Source organism: Microcaecilia unicolor, chromosome 5, assembly GCF_901765095.1.
Source record: "Microcaecilia unicolor chromosome 5, aMicUni1.1, whole genome shotgun sequence".
Taxonomy (NCBI): domain Eukaryota; kingdom Metazoa; phylum Chordata; class Amphibia; order Gymnophiona; family Siphonopidae; genus Microcaecilia; species Microcaecilia unicolor.
The window spans coordinates 39,147,501-39,167,078 of NC_044035.1; the positions used below are offsets into that span (position 1 = coordinate 39,147,501).

General features: G+C 43.2%; 1 protein-coding gene across 1 annotated transcript in view; it reads left to right on the forward strand.

Moving 5' to 3' along the window:
• The window catches only part of CALHM1 (calcium homeostasis modulator 1), a 33,000-nt gene extending 23,163 nt beyond the window's left edge, over positions 1-9,837 (forward strand). Inside the window, exon 2 of the mRNA XM_030204721.1 lies at positions 9,373-9,837. Coding sequence (XP_030060581.1) covers positions 9,373-9,837 — 465 coding nt within the window. The remainder of the gene's footprint in view (positions 1-9,372) is intronic.
• Positions 9,838-19,578: the final 9,741 nt, after the last annotated feature.

Below are 19,578 nucleotides of genomic sequence, written 5' to 3' on the forward strand. Positions count from 1 at the left end.
TTAACCAGTGTTCCCTCATGTCAAATTTGATTGGACAGTTATTTTGCCCCTAGATAAACATTTCTTTCCAACATCTGTTGGGTTGGAAATAACTTGTTTGTTAACCTTTATTTTTATGTAACAAAGGACTGCAAGATAAGAAGTGTAGGAGGTGTGATATGATTTCTTAAGCATTCAGCCTGTGAAAGAAATGTGTTAGATGCATGAATTAGTAACAGCAAAAGGAGGAAGGCTATTGTAACTCTAACTCAAATAATTGAAAATCAACACATGAAGAGTCCAGTGTAAGTGCTTAATCAAATAGTCAACACGATGTATTTAAAATTTTCAATCTTTCCTTTATTTTCAAATATTCTCTTTTTGTATATAATAAAAAGTTGTTGAGCACTTGACTATGGCTCGACTGTGGCCAAACCCGTTTCACTTTATATGCTTCATAGTCTTTTTAACAGCTAAGAACGCTGTATGGAAGAACTGGGGTTAGATAAGATGCAATGTGATCACAAGAATATGTGATACCATCTTGTTTGATATTATAAGAAAGTTGATGCACTGCTCCTGATGAAGCATGTAAAGTGAAACGAGTTTGGCCACCGTTGAGCCATAGTCAAGTGCTCAACAACTTTTTATTATATACAAAAAGAAGAGAATATTTGAGAATAAAGGAAAGATTGAAAATTTTAAATACATCGTGTTGACTATTTGATTAAGCACTTACACTGGACTCTTCATGTGTTGATTTTCAATTAGATGCATGAATGTCACTGAGCTATATTGATTTTCTTGTTCATTGTCCAATTGTACTAATATTTGGTACTACAGTACATGTGTCAGATATGATACGGAAACAATGGTTTCCTACAGGATGAAAGAATGGAAACAGAGAAAATACACTTCTCAAACCCATCAATTTCATTTTTACCTTTATGACAATTTATTTAGGAAATATTTGAAGGAGGTTATGGCTTTCAAATGTGGCCTAAATCCTTATATTATTTACCGTTTTAAAGGAGGCAGAAGGAGGGCTTTTGATGAGTTGGGGGTTGCAGATGATGTTGATCTAACCAGATTTCTTGGAAGATCTGATTCCAACTTGAGCCACTCTCTCTGTGATTATCATTGGTCTCAGAAATGGATAAGATTTCAGTTTTCAAACATTATTTTAGGGAAAGGATTATTGGACGTTCCTTAGGTAACTTATCTTAGGTGTAGAGTATTTCTTCAACAGAAGCCACAGGTATTTGCTTTTGGAGCTATGTTAAGGCTGCCAACTGGATCCAGGTTCATAGGACAGGGTTGAGCCAGTCCTGGGTAGTGCATGCTGGGACTTGTGGTCTTGCATTTCTTAGGGACTGCAATAGGGAAATCAGAACTATTAAGTCCCTGCATTCAACGGGGTAAACCCAGGCCTGGGTCAACCCTGCCCTGCAAATCTGGATCCAGTTGGGAGCCTTAAGCTATGTTTTATTTAAAGTTCACATGCAAGTGTCTGGTGAAATGTTAAAATAATAATTATATTTTTCTTGATAAACTGCTATTAGAAAAAGTTCTTGCAGATAGGAAGAAGTGATTCATATTTCAATAGGTGACGATTGGAGATCAGTAAAGAGGTCTAATGATATTGGGCAGAAAAGATAAGGGGAATTCCCTTCTTTCTTCTTTTAATATTTGCCTTTTTGTTTTTTGCTCTCTTGATCTCTCCTTGATGGGCTTAGTTTGAGTATGACTAGCTGATTGTGTTGAATTTTATTTTTATTGGCAAAAGCTGTTTTTATTTCTTGTAATTTCCTTTCTGGAAAGCATGGTAATGTAATAAATACTGTCAGCAGGCACCTCTCCGTGCTGTCCGCTCTTGACCCGACACCTCTCAGTGCTGTCCGCTCTCCTCACGACACCTCTCCGTGCTGTCCTTTTTCACCCACACAATTGGGGCTAATCCATCTCCTTAAGAGAACTGCTTCCGCTCATTTGTAACAAGTGATTATTCACAGTACTATTTTTATCCTGCAGAGTACTTTATTCCCCAACGGTATCAGCGGAAAAACAGTCTGCCCGCTGTACTACAGCTGCTAGTCTCTGTGCACCTTGTTTCACTTCTCTCACACACAAAAATCCATAACAGTTCAGTTTTAGAATTAGCTAATGACTTGGGATAAACCTGTGGTTCAGTCGATTCCTCTTCTCCTTTCTACTACTGCCTAGGAGGTAGAGGCATTTTCACCACCCTCGCTTGCCAGACACCAGCACTCTGACAACCTCCCACAAAATGTTCAGACTGACCTCCTTCAGGTCCTTAATCCCCACAGTTCCATGAAGTCAGCCCGCCACTAGGCACTGTCACTCAGCGGCCCCCAAAGCTCTGGCTTCCCTCTCTGCCATTTCTTTCTTTTCACACCTTCCTTTGTCCTGAGCAAAAAAAACTCCATTTGCTCCTCACCATCTCCTTTCCTTTCACTTTCTTCCCCCAGTTCAATCTCCTCCCACTCCATGGAGTCTTCCCCCACCCTCTCTCCCAGGTGCTGCTCCTCCACCTGATTATCCTCCATCTCCCAATCACCTCCTGACTCTACTACCTGCTGGGAGTTGTGGTGCTGTTTCTCTTGTTCCCTCCTCCCTTGCAAGTGCTGCTGGGCTCTGTAGTTCTCTTCCCTTCTCACACGTCTCCTACCCTCTTTTCCCATCAGAGGGTGCTTCTCCTTTCCTTGCTTACTGCCCCTGTCAGCTCTTCTCTGCCTTCCCTCTACTCTACCTCCTCCTTATAGTACAAATAAATAAATATTATTTATATAACACATTAGGTGTCATTATTTGAGACAGATCAAGGATTGTCATCAAACTGGTAGAAAGTGGCTGAAAACATGAGAACGTAAGAAATATGTTGGGTCAAGCCCAAGTATCCTATTTCCAAATGTGGCCAAACCAAGTCATAAATATCTATTTATAGACCCATTTCTTCTTGTTTACAAATAAAGATGCGCAATGGTTTTCCTAAGTCTACCTATATAATGTTTTGTAAGAGGTATGTCCTGGGGGGTATACCTTCTCTTGGGGCTGTCCATACCAAAACTCTCGCCTCAAGACCCTCCAAACATAATTTTTTATCCTATTCCTCTCCCCTATTTCACTCAACGCATGGACACCCTTATCCAAGGAAGCAGGTTCTATCTAGGGGATAGGGGTTTCCCTTCAAGGCCCTGGCACAGATTTCCCTCATCATCATAAAATATTCCACTATTTCTGGGATAAGCAGTATAAAATGTTTTGTACTTTTTGGGATCTTGCCAGGTATTTGTGATCTGGATTGGCCACTGTTGGAAACAGGATGCTGGGCTTGATGGACCTTTGGTCTTTCCCAGTTTGGCAATACTTATGTACAGATATGGGGTGCTCCAACTAATTTTACAGATGACTTGTGCAAAATTAAATATCCTGATGTTGTACACCATTAAATAATCACCGTATAGTCACGCATTTCACATCTTCATTATCTGTGTCTGTGATCCCTTTCAATCTTTGCCATTTCTTTAGGGTTAATGGCTTCCCAAGTGCTAGGCAAATCTAGGGGCCCCTTTACTAAGCCGCATAAGCGTGTACGTTTGCCTAACGTGCGCCAAAATGGAGTTGCTGCCCTGCTACCATGTGGCTCTTGTGGTAATTTCATTTTTGGCACGCGTCCGATACACGTGGCCGAAAAATAATTTTCGGACGCATGTATTGGACGCGTGCCAAGTGGCATTTGACATGCGTAAGTCATTACCGCCCAGTTACCGCGCGAGACTTTACCGCTAGGTCAATGGCTGGCGGTAAGGTTGCAGACCTAAAATGGGCGCGCGGCAATTTTCATTTTGCCGCACATCCGTTTTCGTCAAAAATTGTATAAAGGCCTTTTTTTCAGGCGCACTGAAAAATGGATCGGCGCACGCCCAAAACCTGCGCCTATACTACTGCAAGCCATTTTTCAGCGCACCTTAGTAAAGGACCCCCCCCCCCAGTCCCTTCTGACAGAAACATCAGAGGGCTTTTGCTTTCGCACGGGGCCCCTGCTCAACATAGACTCTCTCCACATGGTAATCTTTTGCCAGAATACCTTCTCCTGTAGTTAAACTCCTGATTTGGTGCTTCTTTCTCTTTCTCTTTGGCTTGTGGCTTAAACTCACAGGTCAATCTTCTCTGCTGCAGCCAGACAGAGAGATAGGTAGAACCTCTCTCTTTCAAATGTACTTCATCTAAGACTCTAACTTAAAGCTCAAGGAAGGCATCACATTGGACATGCCCTGGCTTAGGAATGAGGTTTATTCCTGTCATGGTATGCACAACACTAGCCCATTTGAAGAACTTGCCCTGACACAACTAATTAGGTAAAAGGCTAAGCCTTAACAAAAGTGCTACTTCACTTGCACAGCAGGCAACAGACAATCCACAGCATGCTCTCTAGGGAGTCTTTAGCTTACATGTGGAGGAGTAGCCTGGTGGTTAGTGCAGTGGAACTTGACCCTGGGGAAACTGGGTTCTAATTCCCACTACAGCTTCCTGTGACTCTGGGCAAGTCACCTAACCCTCCATCACCCCAGGTACAAAATAAGTAGTTTTATATAGTATGTAAACCACCTTGATTGTTAACTGCAGAAAGGTGGTAGATCAAATCCCTTCCCTTTATGTGGGGGCAGGCAGAACCATTGCAGCCATTCTAGCAGGGGAGCCTGTAACAGGATGGTGAGAATCCTGAATGGATCAAACCAGTTTTATAGATGTTTCCTCCAGAAACTTGTGTAGACCTTTTTAAACTCGTCTGTGTTAACTGCTTGCTTTCACCACATTTTCTTTGTATTTAGAGGGTAAGAAAGAACTTGTTCATCTGTTTGAAAGCCAAAGTAGAGAAACCCAAGCTGCATAAACCAAATTCATCAAGGAGTTTTTGTGTCTACGTCTCATCAATCTATGATGCGATCACACCTTGAGTATTGTGTGCAATCCTGGTCAATACATCTCAAAAAAGATGTGCAGTGCCATCTATATGTCAACATATAGACATTTTCGACAAAACGTCTAGAGCCTGAGATGTATTTTACAAATTCAGTTCTAAAGGCAGAAGCCTAATGTAAAATCATCCCTTGACCAAGGCATCTTATAGGCATTAAAAAATGTGTAGCACATCAACAACAACATCTTAAAATGTGGTAATGTAAAAACGTCCAAAAAAAAGTGTATCCAAGTGTGTCCATGAAGCAGAAAACAGCCCACATGAGCTCACATCATCATGCCCTGCCCCCACAAGGTCCCCACTGTGTCCCTAGTATCCATTCAGTGCCTGCCAGGGAAAACATCTAGCACTACCTCTGGAGGTGGTATAAAACGTGGAGGGGCATAATTGAACGAAAACGTCTATCTCCATGGGCGTTTATCTCCGAGAACGGGTCCGTGAAGGGGCGGACCAAACCGTATTTTCCAAAACAATAGACGTCCATGTTTTATTCGACAATTTGTGAGCTGGGCATTTTTGTTTTTCAGCGATAATGGAAAATGAAAGCGCCCAGCTCAAAAATGAATAAATCCAAGGCATTTGTTCGTGGGAGGGGCCAGGAGTCATAGTGCACTGTCCCCCCTCACATGCCAGGACACCAACCGGGCACCCTAGGGGGCACTTTTACAAAAAAAAAAAAAAAGGTAAAGAGCTCCCAGGTGCATAGCACCCTTCCCTTGTGTGTTGAGCCCCCCAAATCCCCCTCAAAACCCACTGCCCACAAGTCTACACCATTACTATAGCCCTAAGGGGTGAAGGGGGGCACCTACATGTGGGTACAGTGGGTTTGGAGGGGTTGGACGACTAAGCATTAAGCAGCACAATTGTAACAGGTAGGGGGGGGATGGGCCTGGGTCCACCTGCCTGAAGTCCACTGCACCCCCTAACAACTGCTCCAGGGACCTGCATACTGCTGCCAGGGAGGTGGGTATGACATTTGAGGGTGAAAATAAAAAGTTGTGAAACATCATTTTTTTGTGGTGGGAGGGGGTTAGTGACCACTGGGGGAGTCAGGGGAGGTCATCCCCGATTCCCTCTGGTGGTAATCTGGTCATTTAGGGCACTTTTTGGGGCCTTATTCGTGAAAAAACAGGGTCCAGGAAAAGTGCCCTAAATTCTAGCTACAAACGCATACTTTTTTTCAATTATCGGCGAAAGGCACCCATCTCTGATCGGGTGATAACCACGCCCCAGTCCCGCCTTCACCACGCCTCCGACACGCCCCGTCAACTTTGTACGCTTCCGCGATGGAGTGCAGTTGAAAACGTCCAAAATCGGCTTTCCATTATACCGATTTATTCGTTTTTGTGAGATAAACGTCTATCTCCCGATTTGGGTCGAAATCTAGGCGTTTTTCTCTTTCAATTATAAGGTGGATAGTGTTCAAAATGTTTCACACTACCCTGGAGTACAAGATGTTTATTTATTTATATCACATCTTTTTCAACAGTTGCTCACCATCTAGTTGTGTACTTCAGGCAATGGAGGATCAGATGATGTACACAAGGTCATAAGGCACAGCAGTGGGATTTGAACTTGGCACAGTTGGATAGCAAGCCTGGTGCTCTAACCATTAGATTGCTCCTCCACACCACTCTGTACTTTAGCCCTGCTCTGAGGTAATACATTTTGCTCTACCCTGGGGTGGAATACATTTTGCACATCAACAGAGCAAAGCAAAATGGTTTGCACCTGGGAGTTCAGTGGAGGAGTAACTTAGTGGTTAGAACCCTGGGCTTGACATCCTGGGGTGCCTGCTTCAAATTCCCCTCAGAGTAGTGTGAAACATTTTGCTACTGGGAACTGAGTAGAGGAGTAGCTTATTGGTTAGCGCACCAGGCTAGATACCCTGGGGTATCTGGTTCGAGTTCCCCTCGGAATAGTGCAAAGCATTTAACAGCTGGCATTATTTTGTTGTTGTTTTTTACTTTTATTTACTCAGAAACAGTACAAGGTACATACACCATTAGCAAATAAAATATAAAGGGCAATAAATCAAAAAAGCACTCGAAATTAAAAGAATGTTGTACCACCCAAATCTTCTATACACAGCTGTTAATCACATTTCAATACTGAGCCAGAGAAGCTGCTGGATTTGAAAAATGGCAGGCATAGACTTTTTGCAGCCCTAAACATTTAGAGCCATCAGTAATTTCAGAAACTTGGACCTACCATATAGCAACATTTATAGCTCTCCCCTCTAGATGTTTTTTTAAGGCATATGTAAATGTCATGATTGCTGTTTACGAATCTTAGGCAGAGGCTGCATGGGAAGATTTGTGCTGGCTCCAAAGCAGCAATTCCTGTCCCACAAGGGAAACCTCACCTCAGATGGTAGAGGGGGCAAAAATGATGAACATGATGAGAACTAGACAGGATCACAGAAGGTGGGAGAGGAAATACATAGGTGGCATGGCATTGGAAGGTGTGGGAGGCAGCAGGTGTGGAGATGGAGGGGTTTCTGACAACAGACCTGGGTGGACAGAAACAGCAATCAGTCTCACAGACTCTGTCTCAGCCATCTTGCAGTCACTAGGACATACTACAGCAGTACTTATTTGTGATTTAAAGGTGGTATAAGTCTTGACATTCATCTGGCATTGAATTACATCAGCTTGCTATCTAGACGAGGATAGATGTTGCTGACAGCCTCTGCCAGCCTTTTACATTTCAGTGGTTTAAACATTTTGTTCTGCCTTTTACAAATACTGGCTTGTACGTTTTGGCCACACAAAAAATAGAGAAGTGCCGGGACTGAGATATTTAAATCACGAATTGCGCTTGTAAAATGACCACCATAAACAAATTAGAAAAGGTACAGAGAAAGGTGACCAAAATGATTAACGAGGTAGAATAACTTGCATAGAAGGAAAGGCTGATAGGAAAGACTAAAGAGGTTAGGGATCTTCAGCTTGTAGAAGAGATGACTGAAGGGAGATATGAAGGAGGTCTATAAAAAAAAACCTGATTGGAATAGTTCAATGCAAATAGGTTGTCTACTCTTTCAGAAAGCAAAAAAAAAACTATGGAACACACCATACAGTTACATAGTAGTACATTTAAAACAAATTGGAAAAAATATTTTTTCATTCAAGTTTCTCTTTTAATTGATATACAACTAGGGTTACATACCATCAAAAGGTTCACAATTCAATATTTAGGAGAGAACATACCAGGGGCGTAGCCAGACTTCGGCAGAAGGGGGGTCCAGAGCCCGAGGTGAGGGGGCACATTTTAGCCCCCTCCCCGGCGCCGCCGACCCCCCCCCCCCCGCCATCGCTGACCCCACCCGCCGCCACCACCACCACCAACAACTTTGACCCCCCCCCCCGTTGATGACCCTCTCGACCCCCCTTCATCGTCGGTTACCTTTGCTGGACAGGGACCCCAACCCCCGCCAGCCAAGGTCCTCTTCTTCCGGCGCAAGGCTTCGTTCTGTTTCTCTGAGTCTGACATCCTGCATGCCAGCAAAGGTAGCCGACGGCGGCAGCGGTGGAGGGTTGGCGGCGGGAGGATGGATCGAGAGGGTTGTCGGCAGGGGGTTTCAGGGCCAAATCTACGGGGACCCAGGCCCCCATGGCCCCACATAGCTATGCCACTGGAACATGCAACAGTTAATGAAACACTGTAACTCGTTGCCAGAGCAAGTAGTAAAATAAATCAATGCATCTGGGTTTACTGCTTACCAGTGGCGTATCAAGGGGGGGCGGTGGGGGCAGTCCGCCCCAGTTGCATGCCGCTAAGGGGGTGCCGTGGCGCGCACCTGTTGCCCTGTCTCAGTCCGAGTTCGCAATTTGCATGTGTTCACTGCGCCCTGTGAGTCTGCCCCGGAACAGGTTACTTCCAGTTCCAGGGCAGACTCAGAGGGCGCAGTAAACACAAGCGAATTGCGAACTCGGAGACAGGGCAACAGGCGTGCGCCACGGCACCCCCCCAGCGGCGTGCACCTGGGGGGGTGTCATTTCGCCGGGGGGGAGGGGGAAGAGGTGTAATTTTGCCGGGGGGAGGGGTCGCGCTGCACCCGGGGGGGGGGGGGGGTGCATCGGCGTTCCGCCCCGGGTGTCAGCTAGGGTTGGAACGCCACTGCTGCTTACCCCTGGGATGGGTAGCATAGAATCTTTCTACTTTTTGAGATTCTGCCAGGTACTGGTGACCTGTATTAGGCACTGTTAAAAACAGGGTACTGGGCTAAATGGACCTTTGGTCTGACTCCATATGGAAATTCTTATCTTCTTATGTTCCAAATGGCATGCTGTGTACACCTGACTCTATAATAAAAGTACTTTTAAATGACTAAAGCTTATAATTACCTCTGACAATATTTATTTATTTATTTTTTTTCAATCCTCTAGGCCCTGGGTTGGACCTTTGTGTTGCTAATGACCATAATGGCATTTTTGGTGAGGGCCATCCGTCCATGTTTCACCCAAGCAGCATTCCTAAAAAGCAAGTACTGGTCTCATTATATAGATATTGAGCGCAAGCTGTTTGACGAGACCTGTACAGAGCACGCCAAGAGCTTCGCCAAAGTCTGCATCCAGCAGTTCTTCGACACAATGAACAAGGACATGAAAATGCCTCATCACCAGCCTGAGGAAGAGAAAACACCTGAAAACGAGCAGTCAGAAAAGCTTTTAGGAATCACAGACCAGGGAACTATGAACAAGCTGCTTAAAAACTGGCACCGGTGCAAACCCCCTCTAAACCTCAATCACGAGGCACATCAGAATGGCAATGTATGCATTAGAGAGAGCCACCAACTCAATAACGTCAATGCACCCAAAAAGGAAATGGCAACTTACTACAGCAAAGTCTGATCTTACTTCATCATCAAGATCATAGAATAACACAAGACTGAGGATGTTTCTTTTCACTGTATTATTGCATGTAGGACAAGAGCGGTGGCAGTGAAGGGGTTTGAGAGTTGGGAACGGGCATTGTATACTAGGCAGTATTACAAACAATGTGGTGCAGACATATAACTTCTATCATCTCTTAAGCCTCATATGTTTTCACCAGCTGAGTAAGTGAAAGAGTCTGGTGAAGCAAAGTCACCTTTAACTACTGTCCCACTGTCCATACGGCACTGGCGCTTCCAGAAAAGCTAGCAAATCTAATTAGTATTTTAAATTGTTCTTTCCTATCAAAGACTTATTCCATTTACTCTGTGTTAATAGCAGAAGGCAGTTATTTCAGAGATAATCTCACATAATAATTGCTTGCTGCTAACCCGTGATACACCTGTTAATGAAATACAGTGAACTTTAACAGGGAAATAATGGGCAACAAAGTGTATTTAGAATGAGGAAAGCTACGGGTGGTCCATACCTACCAATACTTGCAAATCTAATGGATGTGGAAGTAGATGGTTGGATTGATGTTTTAGAATTCAGTTTTCAGTTCCCTCCCCAAATTCAGGGCATGAAGAAAACCTGTTTTATGGTATTTTCTTTCATTTTATATTCAACCCATATTATGTGACCCATCTCTCCCGCTTGTGGAGAGAATAAGTACTGCAGATCTCTCACATCCATCCCTTTACACAAGCCAAGTTTATTAGAGGCTTATATCCTACCCATCAAACAATATCTGAGCGGCTTACAATAAAACAATTAAAAGTAAGGGAGGCATGCAATAATTACATGACCTTGAGGGAAAGAGGAAGGAACTACAATCATGACAGGAAAGTAGGGGAAAGGAAAACATGGAAGGGGAAATTTGTGATGTTCAGGACGCTACCAGAGTCAAGCATGTAAAAATAAAATTATTTAACTGTATACATCTCAAATCAGTCGTAAAATTAACTAGAGATGATGATAGGTGTAAATGAGGTGAGTCAGAGGCAGCCAATGAGCTGCTTTCAAAAGTGGGGTAACGTGTTCATATTTACAACGTCCAACTAAATTGGTCATGGTACAAGCAATTCACCTGAAAATATCACTTTCTTTTTCACTTTAGACCTATCAGCATCTAGGAAGCAGCTTTCTATTTTCATTCAGATGGGATCTTAGAGAAAAGGTATTAGTACAGAGCTAGAATTATTTAACTGAGATGCAATGTGTGGAGGACATGAAGAAGACCAGGGTGGGCTGGGACATTTTATGCTTTAAACAAAAAAGGAGAAACAAAAGACTTGTGTTCCATCCCAAATAAATCATATTTACTTAGCACTTATAATACTATGAAAGAAAATGTTTACCAATGTGCTTCTTCTTGAAATTCTGTGAAACTGAAGTAGAGAAGATTGAAAAATGCAATGTTCCTCAGTTGTTTTCATACACTTTCCATGGCCTTTCCCTATTCTTCCATATTGAACTTTTGTTGGGTCTTAAAGCAGCCCAAATACTGTGGCCTACCAGCCTTTATGGCTAACCCAAATGTATGCTCCTCAAGTCACTTCACTGGCTCCCTGTCCGCTTCCGCATTCAGTTTAAACTTCTTGTACTGACCTTTAAATGCATCCATTCTGAAGCCCCCCCATTACCTCTCCACTCTCATCTCTCCCTACATTCCTCCCTGTGAACTCTGCTCACTGGACAAGTCTCTCTTGTCGTCCTCCTTCTCCTCCACTGCTAACTCCAGGCTTCGCTCCTTTTCTCTCACGGCACCTTATGCCTGGAATAGACTTCCTGGACCTATACGTCTAGCTCCATCTCTACCTGTTTTCAAATCTATGCTGAAAACCCACCTTTTCACCGCTGCTTTTTAGCTCCCAGCCACTACTCAATTGCCCTCCCCTTGTCCCTTCCTCCCTTCTCACCCATTACTTCCCTCACCCGTAACTGTCTTGTCTGTCTGTATTATTTAGATTGTAAGCTCTTTTGAGCAGGGACTGTCTCTTTGTATCAGGTGTTCAGCGCTGCGTGCGTCTGGTAGCGCTATACAAAAGCTAATAATAATAATAATATACTTACAGTATGAAGTCTGTGCAGATCTGGTTACTTTTTCAGAGGGATTAGGAACTGCAGTACCTGTGTGCCTAGAACTGTTTCACCAATAATTTTCTGAACATGATAGGGATGTGCATTCAGTTTCTAGTTTGGAAAATTTTATGCTCATACGTAAGTCACATGAAATTCACTTTATGCACATAAATTCTGAAGTTATACATATAAAATTCGTTTGTATGCCTTAAGTATGTTCACATGGATTAAAATTTTACATATATTTCTGAAATGAAAAGATGTCCAAAAATGATCTGAACATGAACCTAAAATCTCATCTGGGCACACATCTAGAAGAATTTAAATTTCAATGTATTAGTACTTATATTTGTATTTTTGGTATTCAAATACAATCCTCTAGAGGGCACCAGTAACACAGTTTTAAAATAAGTTATGTTCAGTATAACTATTTTGTCTTTTGTGAATATTTCGGTATTTCCAACCTATAAACATATTATTGTGTGGTTTTTAGGATTTTAATTCTAATAACAAATTATACACATTTGATCATCCAAGCAGGATCTAAAGCGCTCTATATTTTAAAATGTTAAAACCATGCTCCCCAGTATCTCTCCACACTCGTCTTTCCCTACACCCCTTCCCGTGCACTCCGCTCCATGGATAAATCCTTCTTTTCTTTTCTGTTCCCTTCTCCACTACTGCCAACTCCAGACTTCGCGCCTTCTGTCTCGCTGCACCCTACGCCTGGAATAAACTTCCTGAGCCCCTACGTCTTGCCCCTTCCTTGGCCACCTTTAAATCTAGACTGAAAGCCCACCTCTTTAACATTGCTTTTGACTCATAACCACTTGTAACCACTCGCCTCCACCTACCCTCCTCTCTTCCTTCCTGTACACTGTCTTTCTTCTATGTTTGTGCAGCACTGCGTATGCCTTGTAACGCTATAAAAATGCTAAATAGTAGTAGTAGTAGAAATAGGGGGCTCAATATTCAGCTGTCGGCGGTGAGTGTTTTGCTCACCGTCGATGGCATTATTCCCAGATGGCTTTGGCTTTGAGTATCCAGTTATTTGTAAGCCAGCAAACACATAGTTGCTATGGGTTACGGCACAAAGGGACCCTTTTACTAAGCTGCGGTAGGGCTAACGCGTGGGTAGTACATGCTAAATTGACACTACTGCTGGGATAGCACAGGTGCCCTGCGGTAGTTCCGAAGTTAGCGTATGCTGTTTCCCACGATAGAAAATAATTTTATATTTTCTACTGTGGGGGGGGGGGGGGGGGGGGGGAAGGGGTGTTTCTGGTGGTAATCAGCAGTGCAGCAACATTTATTTTACTAATTTAGATTTTGCTCACACCTTTTTCAGTAGTAGCTCAAGGTGAGTTACATTCAGGTACTCTGGATATTTCTCTGTCCCAGGAAGGCTCACAATCTAAGTTTGTACCTGAGGCAATGAAGGGTTAAATGACTTGCCCAAGATCAGAAGGAGCAGTGGTGGGATTTGAACTGGCCACCTCTGGATTGCAAGACTGGTGCTCTAAACATTAGGCCACTCCTCCACTAGCAACATTCCATCTAGAACCTCAAATAGTAGCAGCATTCCAGAATCTCAACAAGTGGCAACATTCCATGTAGAATCTTCAATAGTAGCAACATTCCATATATTTATTTACTTAGATTTTGCTCACACCTTTTTCAGTAGTAGCTCAAGGTGAGTTACATTCAGGTACTCTGGATATTTCTCTGTCCCAGGAGGGCTCACAATCTAAGTTTGGTACCTGAGGCAATGGAGGGTTAAGTGACTTGCCCAAGATCACAAGGAGCAGCAGAACCGGCCATCTCTGGATTGCAAGACTGGTGCTCTAACCACTAGGCCACTCCTCCACACCTGATTGCCACAGGAGTAGTGTGTGAACCCTTACCGCCAAGTAAATAGGTGGTGTTAAGGGCTCAGGTAGTAAATAGCCGCATAGTACTTTTAATATTAGCACACGGCCATTTACCGCCCCATTAAAAAAGGCCTTTTTTTATCCATCATGATAAAAAAAATGGCCCAGTGTATGCTAATTTCATGCATCTAAACTAGCGCAGGCCAAGTTTTACCATGGCTTAGTACAAGGGCCCCAAAAATAGGACAGACTTTTACGCGTCCCATTTATGCACTAACACTAGCCACTTAAGTGCTGAGTATCAGCACTTAAGCGGCCATGTGCTGACTCCTCCCCAGAATGTCCTCAACATAGCCAGCTTTGTGTTTGGCACTAACCATGATATTCAGCGGCACTTAGCCGGTTAAGTATATTAGCGGCTAGCCCTGACTGAGCGATTCAACCAGACTGGCTAAATAATTTGAATATCGGATCCACAGTGAGCAAGTAGCAAAGGAGATTTGAACTGACATCTTGTACATAAGAACTGCCGTACCGGGTGAGACCAAAGGTCCATCCAGCCCAGCAAGCCATTTCCACCAATGGCTGAACCAGGTCACACATACTGGAAGCATATCAAAAAGTAGAAAGACTCTATGCTACTTACCCACAGACATAAGCAGTGGATTTCTCCAGGTCTACCTTAGTAACAGTTCTTCCAGGGACTTATCCAAACCTAGTTTTTATACTTTTTGAAAGAGTAAAAAATGAATTCCTGTCTGCTCCTGCTGATCAGCCAGGATCCAAAAATGGCTGCCATGGCGCCTAGTGATAATCTTGCAGCACTACCACTAGGGAACATCCTTTCAACTCAGCTCTTCCTAGATGGCACCCTTAATAGATTTCCCGGATCTTCCTGCCCCTGCTGGAGCCAGGGTTTTATATGGCATCTTGACCCTTAGCAGCAGTAGTGTGATACTTCTACTAGGATCACTGGCATCATTTGGAAGTCAGCATCAGCTGGAAGAAGAGAAACTGGAGATTGCTCCTGCCCTGAACCCACCAGACCCCAGGAAATTGTCAGGTAGGTACAGGGGAACAGGAGGTCTGGGGAGGACCTGAATTGGCCATATGGGGGGGGGGGCAGAGCTGGGAGACATCTGGGGGGGCCATCTGTGGGGATGTTGTCACAAAGAGGGAGCATCAGGAGGAAAAATACTTCAGTCCAGCCCCTTTAAGAAGCAGCCTGGGAGTATCAGGTCATGGTTTTGCAACCTGATGCTCCGAGGACAGAAAAATAACACTGTTTGCAAGGCTGATGGCAAGCAAGCTTATTTCTGTACCACAGGAGTGACTAATCTGTGCTCCTGAGATGCCACATAAAATTAAGATGTGGTAAAAGCACATTAATAATTACCCCCTTAAATGGATAACTTTAACCCTTTTTTTCATGGATAACTTTGTCTGTTTTAGCAATTTAAATGGCCAAAGTCATCAGTACACATGACCTGAACTTTTTCTTTCAAAAGCACTCACGTGGTCAGCATCAAAGCCAACCACGTGAGTGCTTTTGAATACCAACCCTATCACATACGGTAGCTTCCAAAGCACTTTCAGGTCAGTACCTCGATAAAGTCTGGGGCTGCAATTCCTCAAGAGGACGCAACCAGTCTCTTGTGGCAATTAGCCTGATTGCACCAGCTAAGAAGGCAGCCTGCATTAGTATGGCAGAGCCAAGGGACTGTACTGAATGCCTCTGACCAAATGCAGGTCATGCGCAAATACATACTGGGCAGCACTTTATATAATTGAAGATGATCCGGTGACTCTTGGAATTGTAAGTTGCACATGCAGTCCTGCCTATGCCAACATCTACTCAAGAATAATTTATCAATGAATACAAAAGGACTGCAGAGAAGGAAAAGCTGACCCCGCCCTTCCCTTTTGTTGCAGGCTATGAGCCATTTGGAGGGCAGCTCATCAGGTAGTAAACTGCAGCATTCTAAGGTATGTGTTATTTGCCAGCATTATTTTTATGAAATGGTTTATAAGCGGAAGGGAAATCATGCATTAGCTGGATTATAGTCTGGTTTTTTCAAATTCTGATAGGTCTAGGAATTGCAGCATTTTCAATTTTGTATTCCAGTACCACAGTTACTTTTCTTGCATGCTCTAAAGAGGCAGGGATTTCATACTGTGTTCACGCTTGTCCGGAGGTTGGTTTTGCAGTGGGACTAATATAGGAAGGGACTTGCTAGGCTTCAGCTGGCAGCACATTAAAACAGCAGCTCTGTCTACCTTGCTCTTGCGATATGCAAAAAAATAAGAGCCAGATGTACATTTCCATGGATCTGAGAAAAGTGTACCTTAAACTGGGCATAATTTTATTTATTTAGGGACTCATAACGCAGGATTAGTATATAACAAGCTACTACAGAGTGTGTTAAAATTTGGGGTATTCTGCATATTAGCATGAAAAATAGAGGGGGTGTGTAATGGACTGAGAGTTGTGTTCCTACATTATCCAACTAGCAGGTAGGATTACTGTCACGAAATGCCTAGTCACCTGCCTGGGGTTACCCAGCAGCCACTTAGAGGGTCTATTCCCAGCACAGCTCAGGTCCACCTGCACCTGCCGTGCCTGCTGTACACTAGCACCCTCCTCCCACCGACTGGGTCACAACTGCCTCTGGGCAAGTCTCCCGCTCTCAAATTATTCACGGTGATTTCTAGGTTACTGGGGCTACACTCCCAGTGGTCCCACAGTCCCAGAAAGCACTCAGAGACCCAACATACAAACCACCAGGATTCTTTATTAGTCGAGACAGACAGGCAATAAATTAAATATTGTTTATTGTCTTAAACGTTGGACAGTGGAACAAAGTGCAATCAGCAAACAATAACAGGTAACTGAAATATGGATCAATTATACCACTAACTAAACATTTGTATACTTTCTGAAAAGTACCTGGGAAGATCAGGACATATAGCTGCTCACATTATCACATGTAACTATTCACAAGGCCTTAGCGAAGAGATCTGTCTCTCTCTTCTTCCTGGCTAAGACTGGAGCAAAAGCCAGCATTCTCCTCAAAATGAAAATGTGCTCCTGGGTCAATCAGAGCCCAGAACAAGAAAATTTCAAAAATATACTGTTTCTTGCTTCCTGTTTGTGTGTTAAATCTAAGGGAGAGAACATTCATTTCTCTGAAAACAGCTTTTCAGCAAAGAAACACCATCTGCTGGCCAAATAGGAGAAATACACTTCAGGACATAATTAATGCAGGAAAATATCCAATACATTTCACAGGCTTAAAACACAGTTTCATTAAATTACTGCATGCTAACTGAATAACACAGGGCTAATGTGAGAGTACTTAATGCCTTCAAAATAGGAGATGGTAAATGTCCTGCATTATTTGCAGGTCTTGCAGACTAATGGGAACAGTAGTGCATGACCTGCAAATAAAAAAAAAAAAAAAAAAAGAAAAAGCCATAAAAAGTGCAAAGTTAAGAGACCCTTTTACAAAAGGGCAGTAAGGCTACCATGCTGGTAGCATGTGGAAAACAGCACTATCGCCGGTTGCACCCTGGTGTCCTGTGGTAGTTCTGTTTTTGGCGCGCGCCATTTCCTGTGCTAGAAAGTCATTTTTATTTTCTAGCATGGGGGTGGGGGTGGGGAGGAGGTGTTCCCGGTGGTAATTGGGCAGCGCATGGCCAGTGTCATACTTTGCCCAATTACCATGTGAGGAGCGCATGAGCCCTTACTGCCTACTAAATAGGTGGTGGTAATGGCTCAGGCAGTGAATAAGAAAAGAACACAGCGAAGGTGACAAGATGGATGACGCCAAATAAACTTCTACTGGACTCAGAAAAAAGTTCACAGCAAGAGTTTATTCTTAAAAAACTGGACTCGACACGAGTCGTGTTTCGGCCGTTCAGGCCTGCCTCAGGAGTCCCTATATGGCAAAGTGCTATTGGTTCTCATAAGGAGAGTCTTGTGCAAATACTGGATTTCTCTAACAACACCTTAGGAAAATGGAGAAAGAAAACTTCTGAGCTTCTTGATGAGAGTGCGAGCATCACTGTTCTCGAAGCATGAAACGCTCACACTCCTGAGGCAGGCCTGAACGGCCGAAACACGACTCGTGTCGAGTCCAGTTTTTTAAGAATAAACTCTTGCTGTGAACTTTTTTCTGAGTCCAATAGAAGTTTGTTTGGCGTCATCAATCTTGTCACCTTTGCTGTGTTCTTTTCTTGGTTTTTCCATTGCGGAGGTCCGCTTTCTTCTGTGTTTGCCGTTTAGGCAGTAAATAGCCACTTGCCAATTGGAAAATTATTGCACGGCCATTAAGGACCTTAATTTCCTGCCTCGCTGCATGATAATCCCACACTACTGCAGGTCACATTTTACCATGGCTTGGTAAAAGAGCCCCTAAATCTGGGCGTAGAATGTGGGGAAAGTCCTCTGTTAAAATGTGCTAGGCCCAAATTTATTTATTTTATTTGTTCATTAGCATAAGAACAAAGTGATATGGACCAACTTTCTACTAGCAATTTTCAAGTTGCTCACCTCAAGAATTTTGTAGAATAGAGCCCACTGTTTATATCTGGTGTTTAAAGTGAGAGCCACAAATAGATCTGGGTTTCAATCTGTCTAAAATTATTTGCATATCCATTATCTAAGAAAAAGGCTACTTTGCATGGCTTGGTTACTCTGGAAACCAAACCTGAACGTAGAAACTTATCCTTGCAGTAGCCTTGGCTGTGGAAAGAAAAAGAGACCGTGCTACTGCAAAGCTAAGTTTCTATTTATTAAGAAATTTAAAAACTAAAAAAATGTTTTCAAAAGCATTAAGGATTAAAATTAAAGAGGCCATAAGAATTTATGGAGGTTTTTATGCCAATGATGAGAGTGAGTGCTCCGTAAAGTTGAAGGCCGTTGAGCTGTGAATAACGGAGTCACTTGAGGTTACTTCAGGCTTTTCCTCCATTTTTCTAAGATAGTAATTAAGTAACACCAGGTAAGAGGAAATAAAAGGATTTTTGTAATTGATAGGCTTTGGAAGTACGTATATCCTCTTTTTGGCTCTATTATTGGATTATAGAGTCAAGCCAGGGACAGTGCTGGATGAAAGAGGAGGAATGCACTTGATGAACAAAGTACACAAAATGTTTGGTATGGGACCAATAAGGAAGACAAGTATAGTGGGTGGCCTTTAAAAATGTATTTATTTATGTGTTACATTTGTATCCCACATTTTCCCACCTATTTGCAGGCTCAATGTGGCTTACATAGTACCGTAAAGCCATTAGAGAAACAAATACATGGTGATGTTGTGGTGGTCGATTAAGGTTCAGGCACAATGGGGATCGAAGAGAGGAGAGGTTATATAGTGTCCATTATGAGCTTTGGTTTTGCTGTTTTGCAGAGTGTAGGCATTTATGTTGGGTCGGTAGGGTATGCCTTTTTGAACAGGTTGGTTTTTAGTGATTTCCTGAAGTTTAGATGGTCGTAGGTTGTTTTCACAGCTTTTGGCAGTGAGTTCCATAGTTGTGTGCTTATATAGGAGAAGCTGGATGCGTAGGTTGCTTTGTATTTGAGTCCTTTGCAGTTTGGGTAGTGGAGGTCTAGGTATGTTCGCGATGATCTGGTTGTGTTTCTGGTTGGTAGATCTATGAGGTCTGTCATGTAGCCTGGGACTTTGACATAGATAATTTAGTGGACCAGGGAGCAGATTTTGAAGGTAATACGTTCTTTGATTGGGAGCCAATGCAGTTTTTC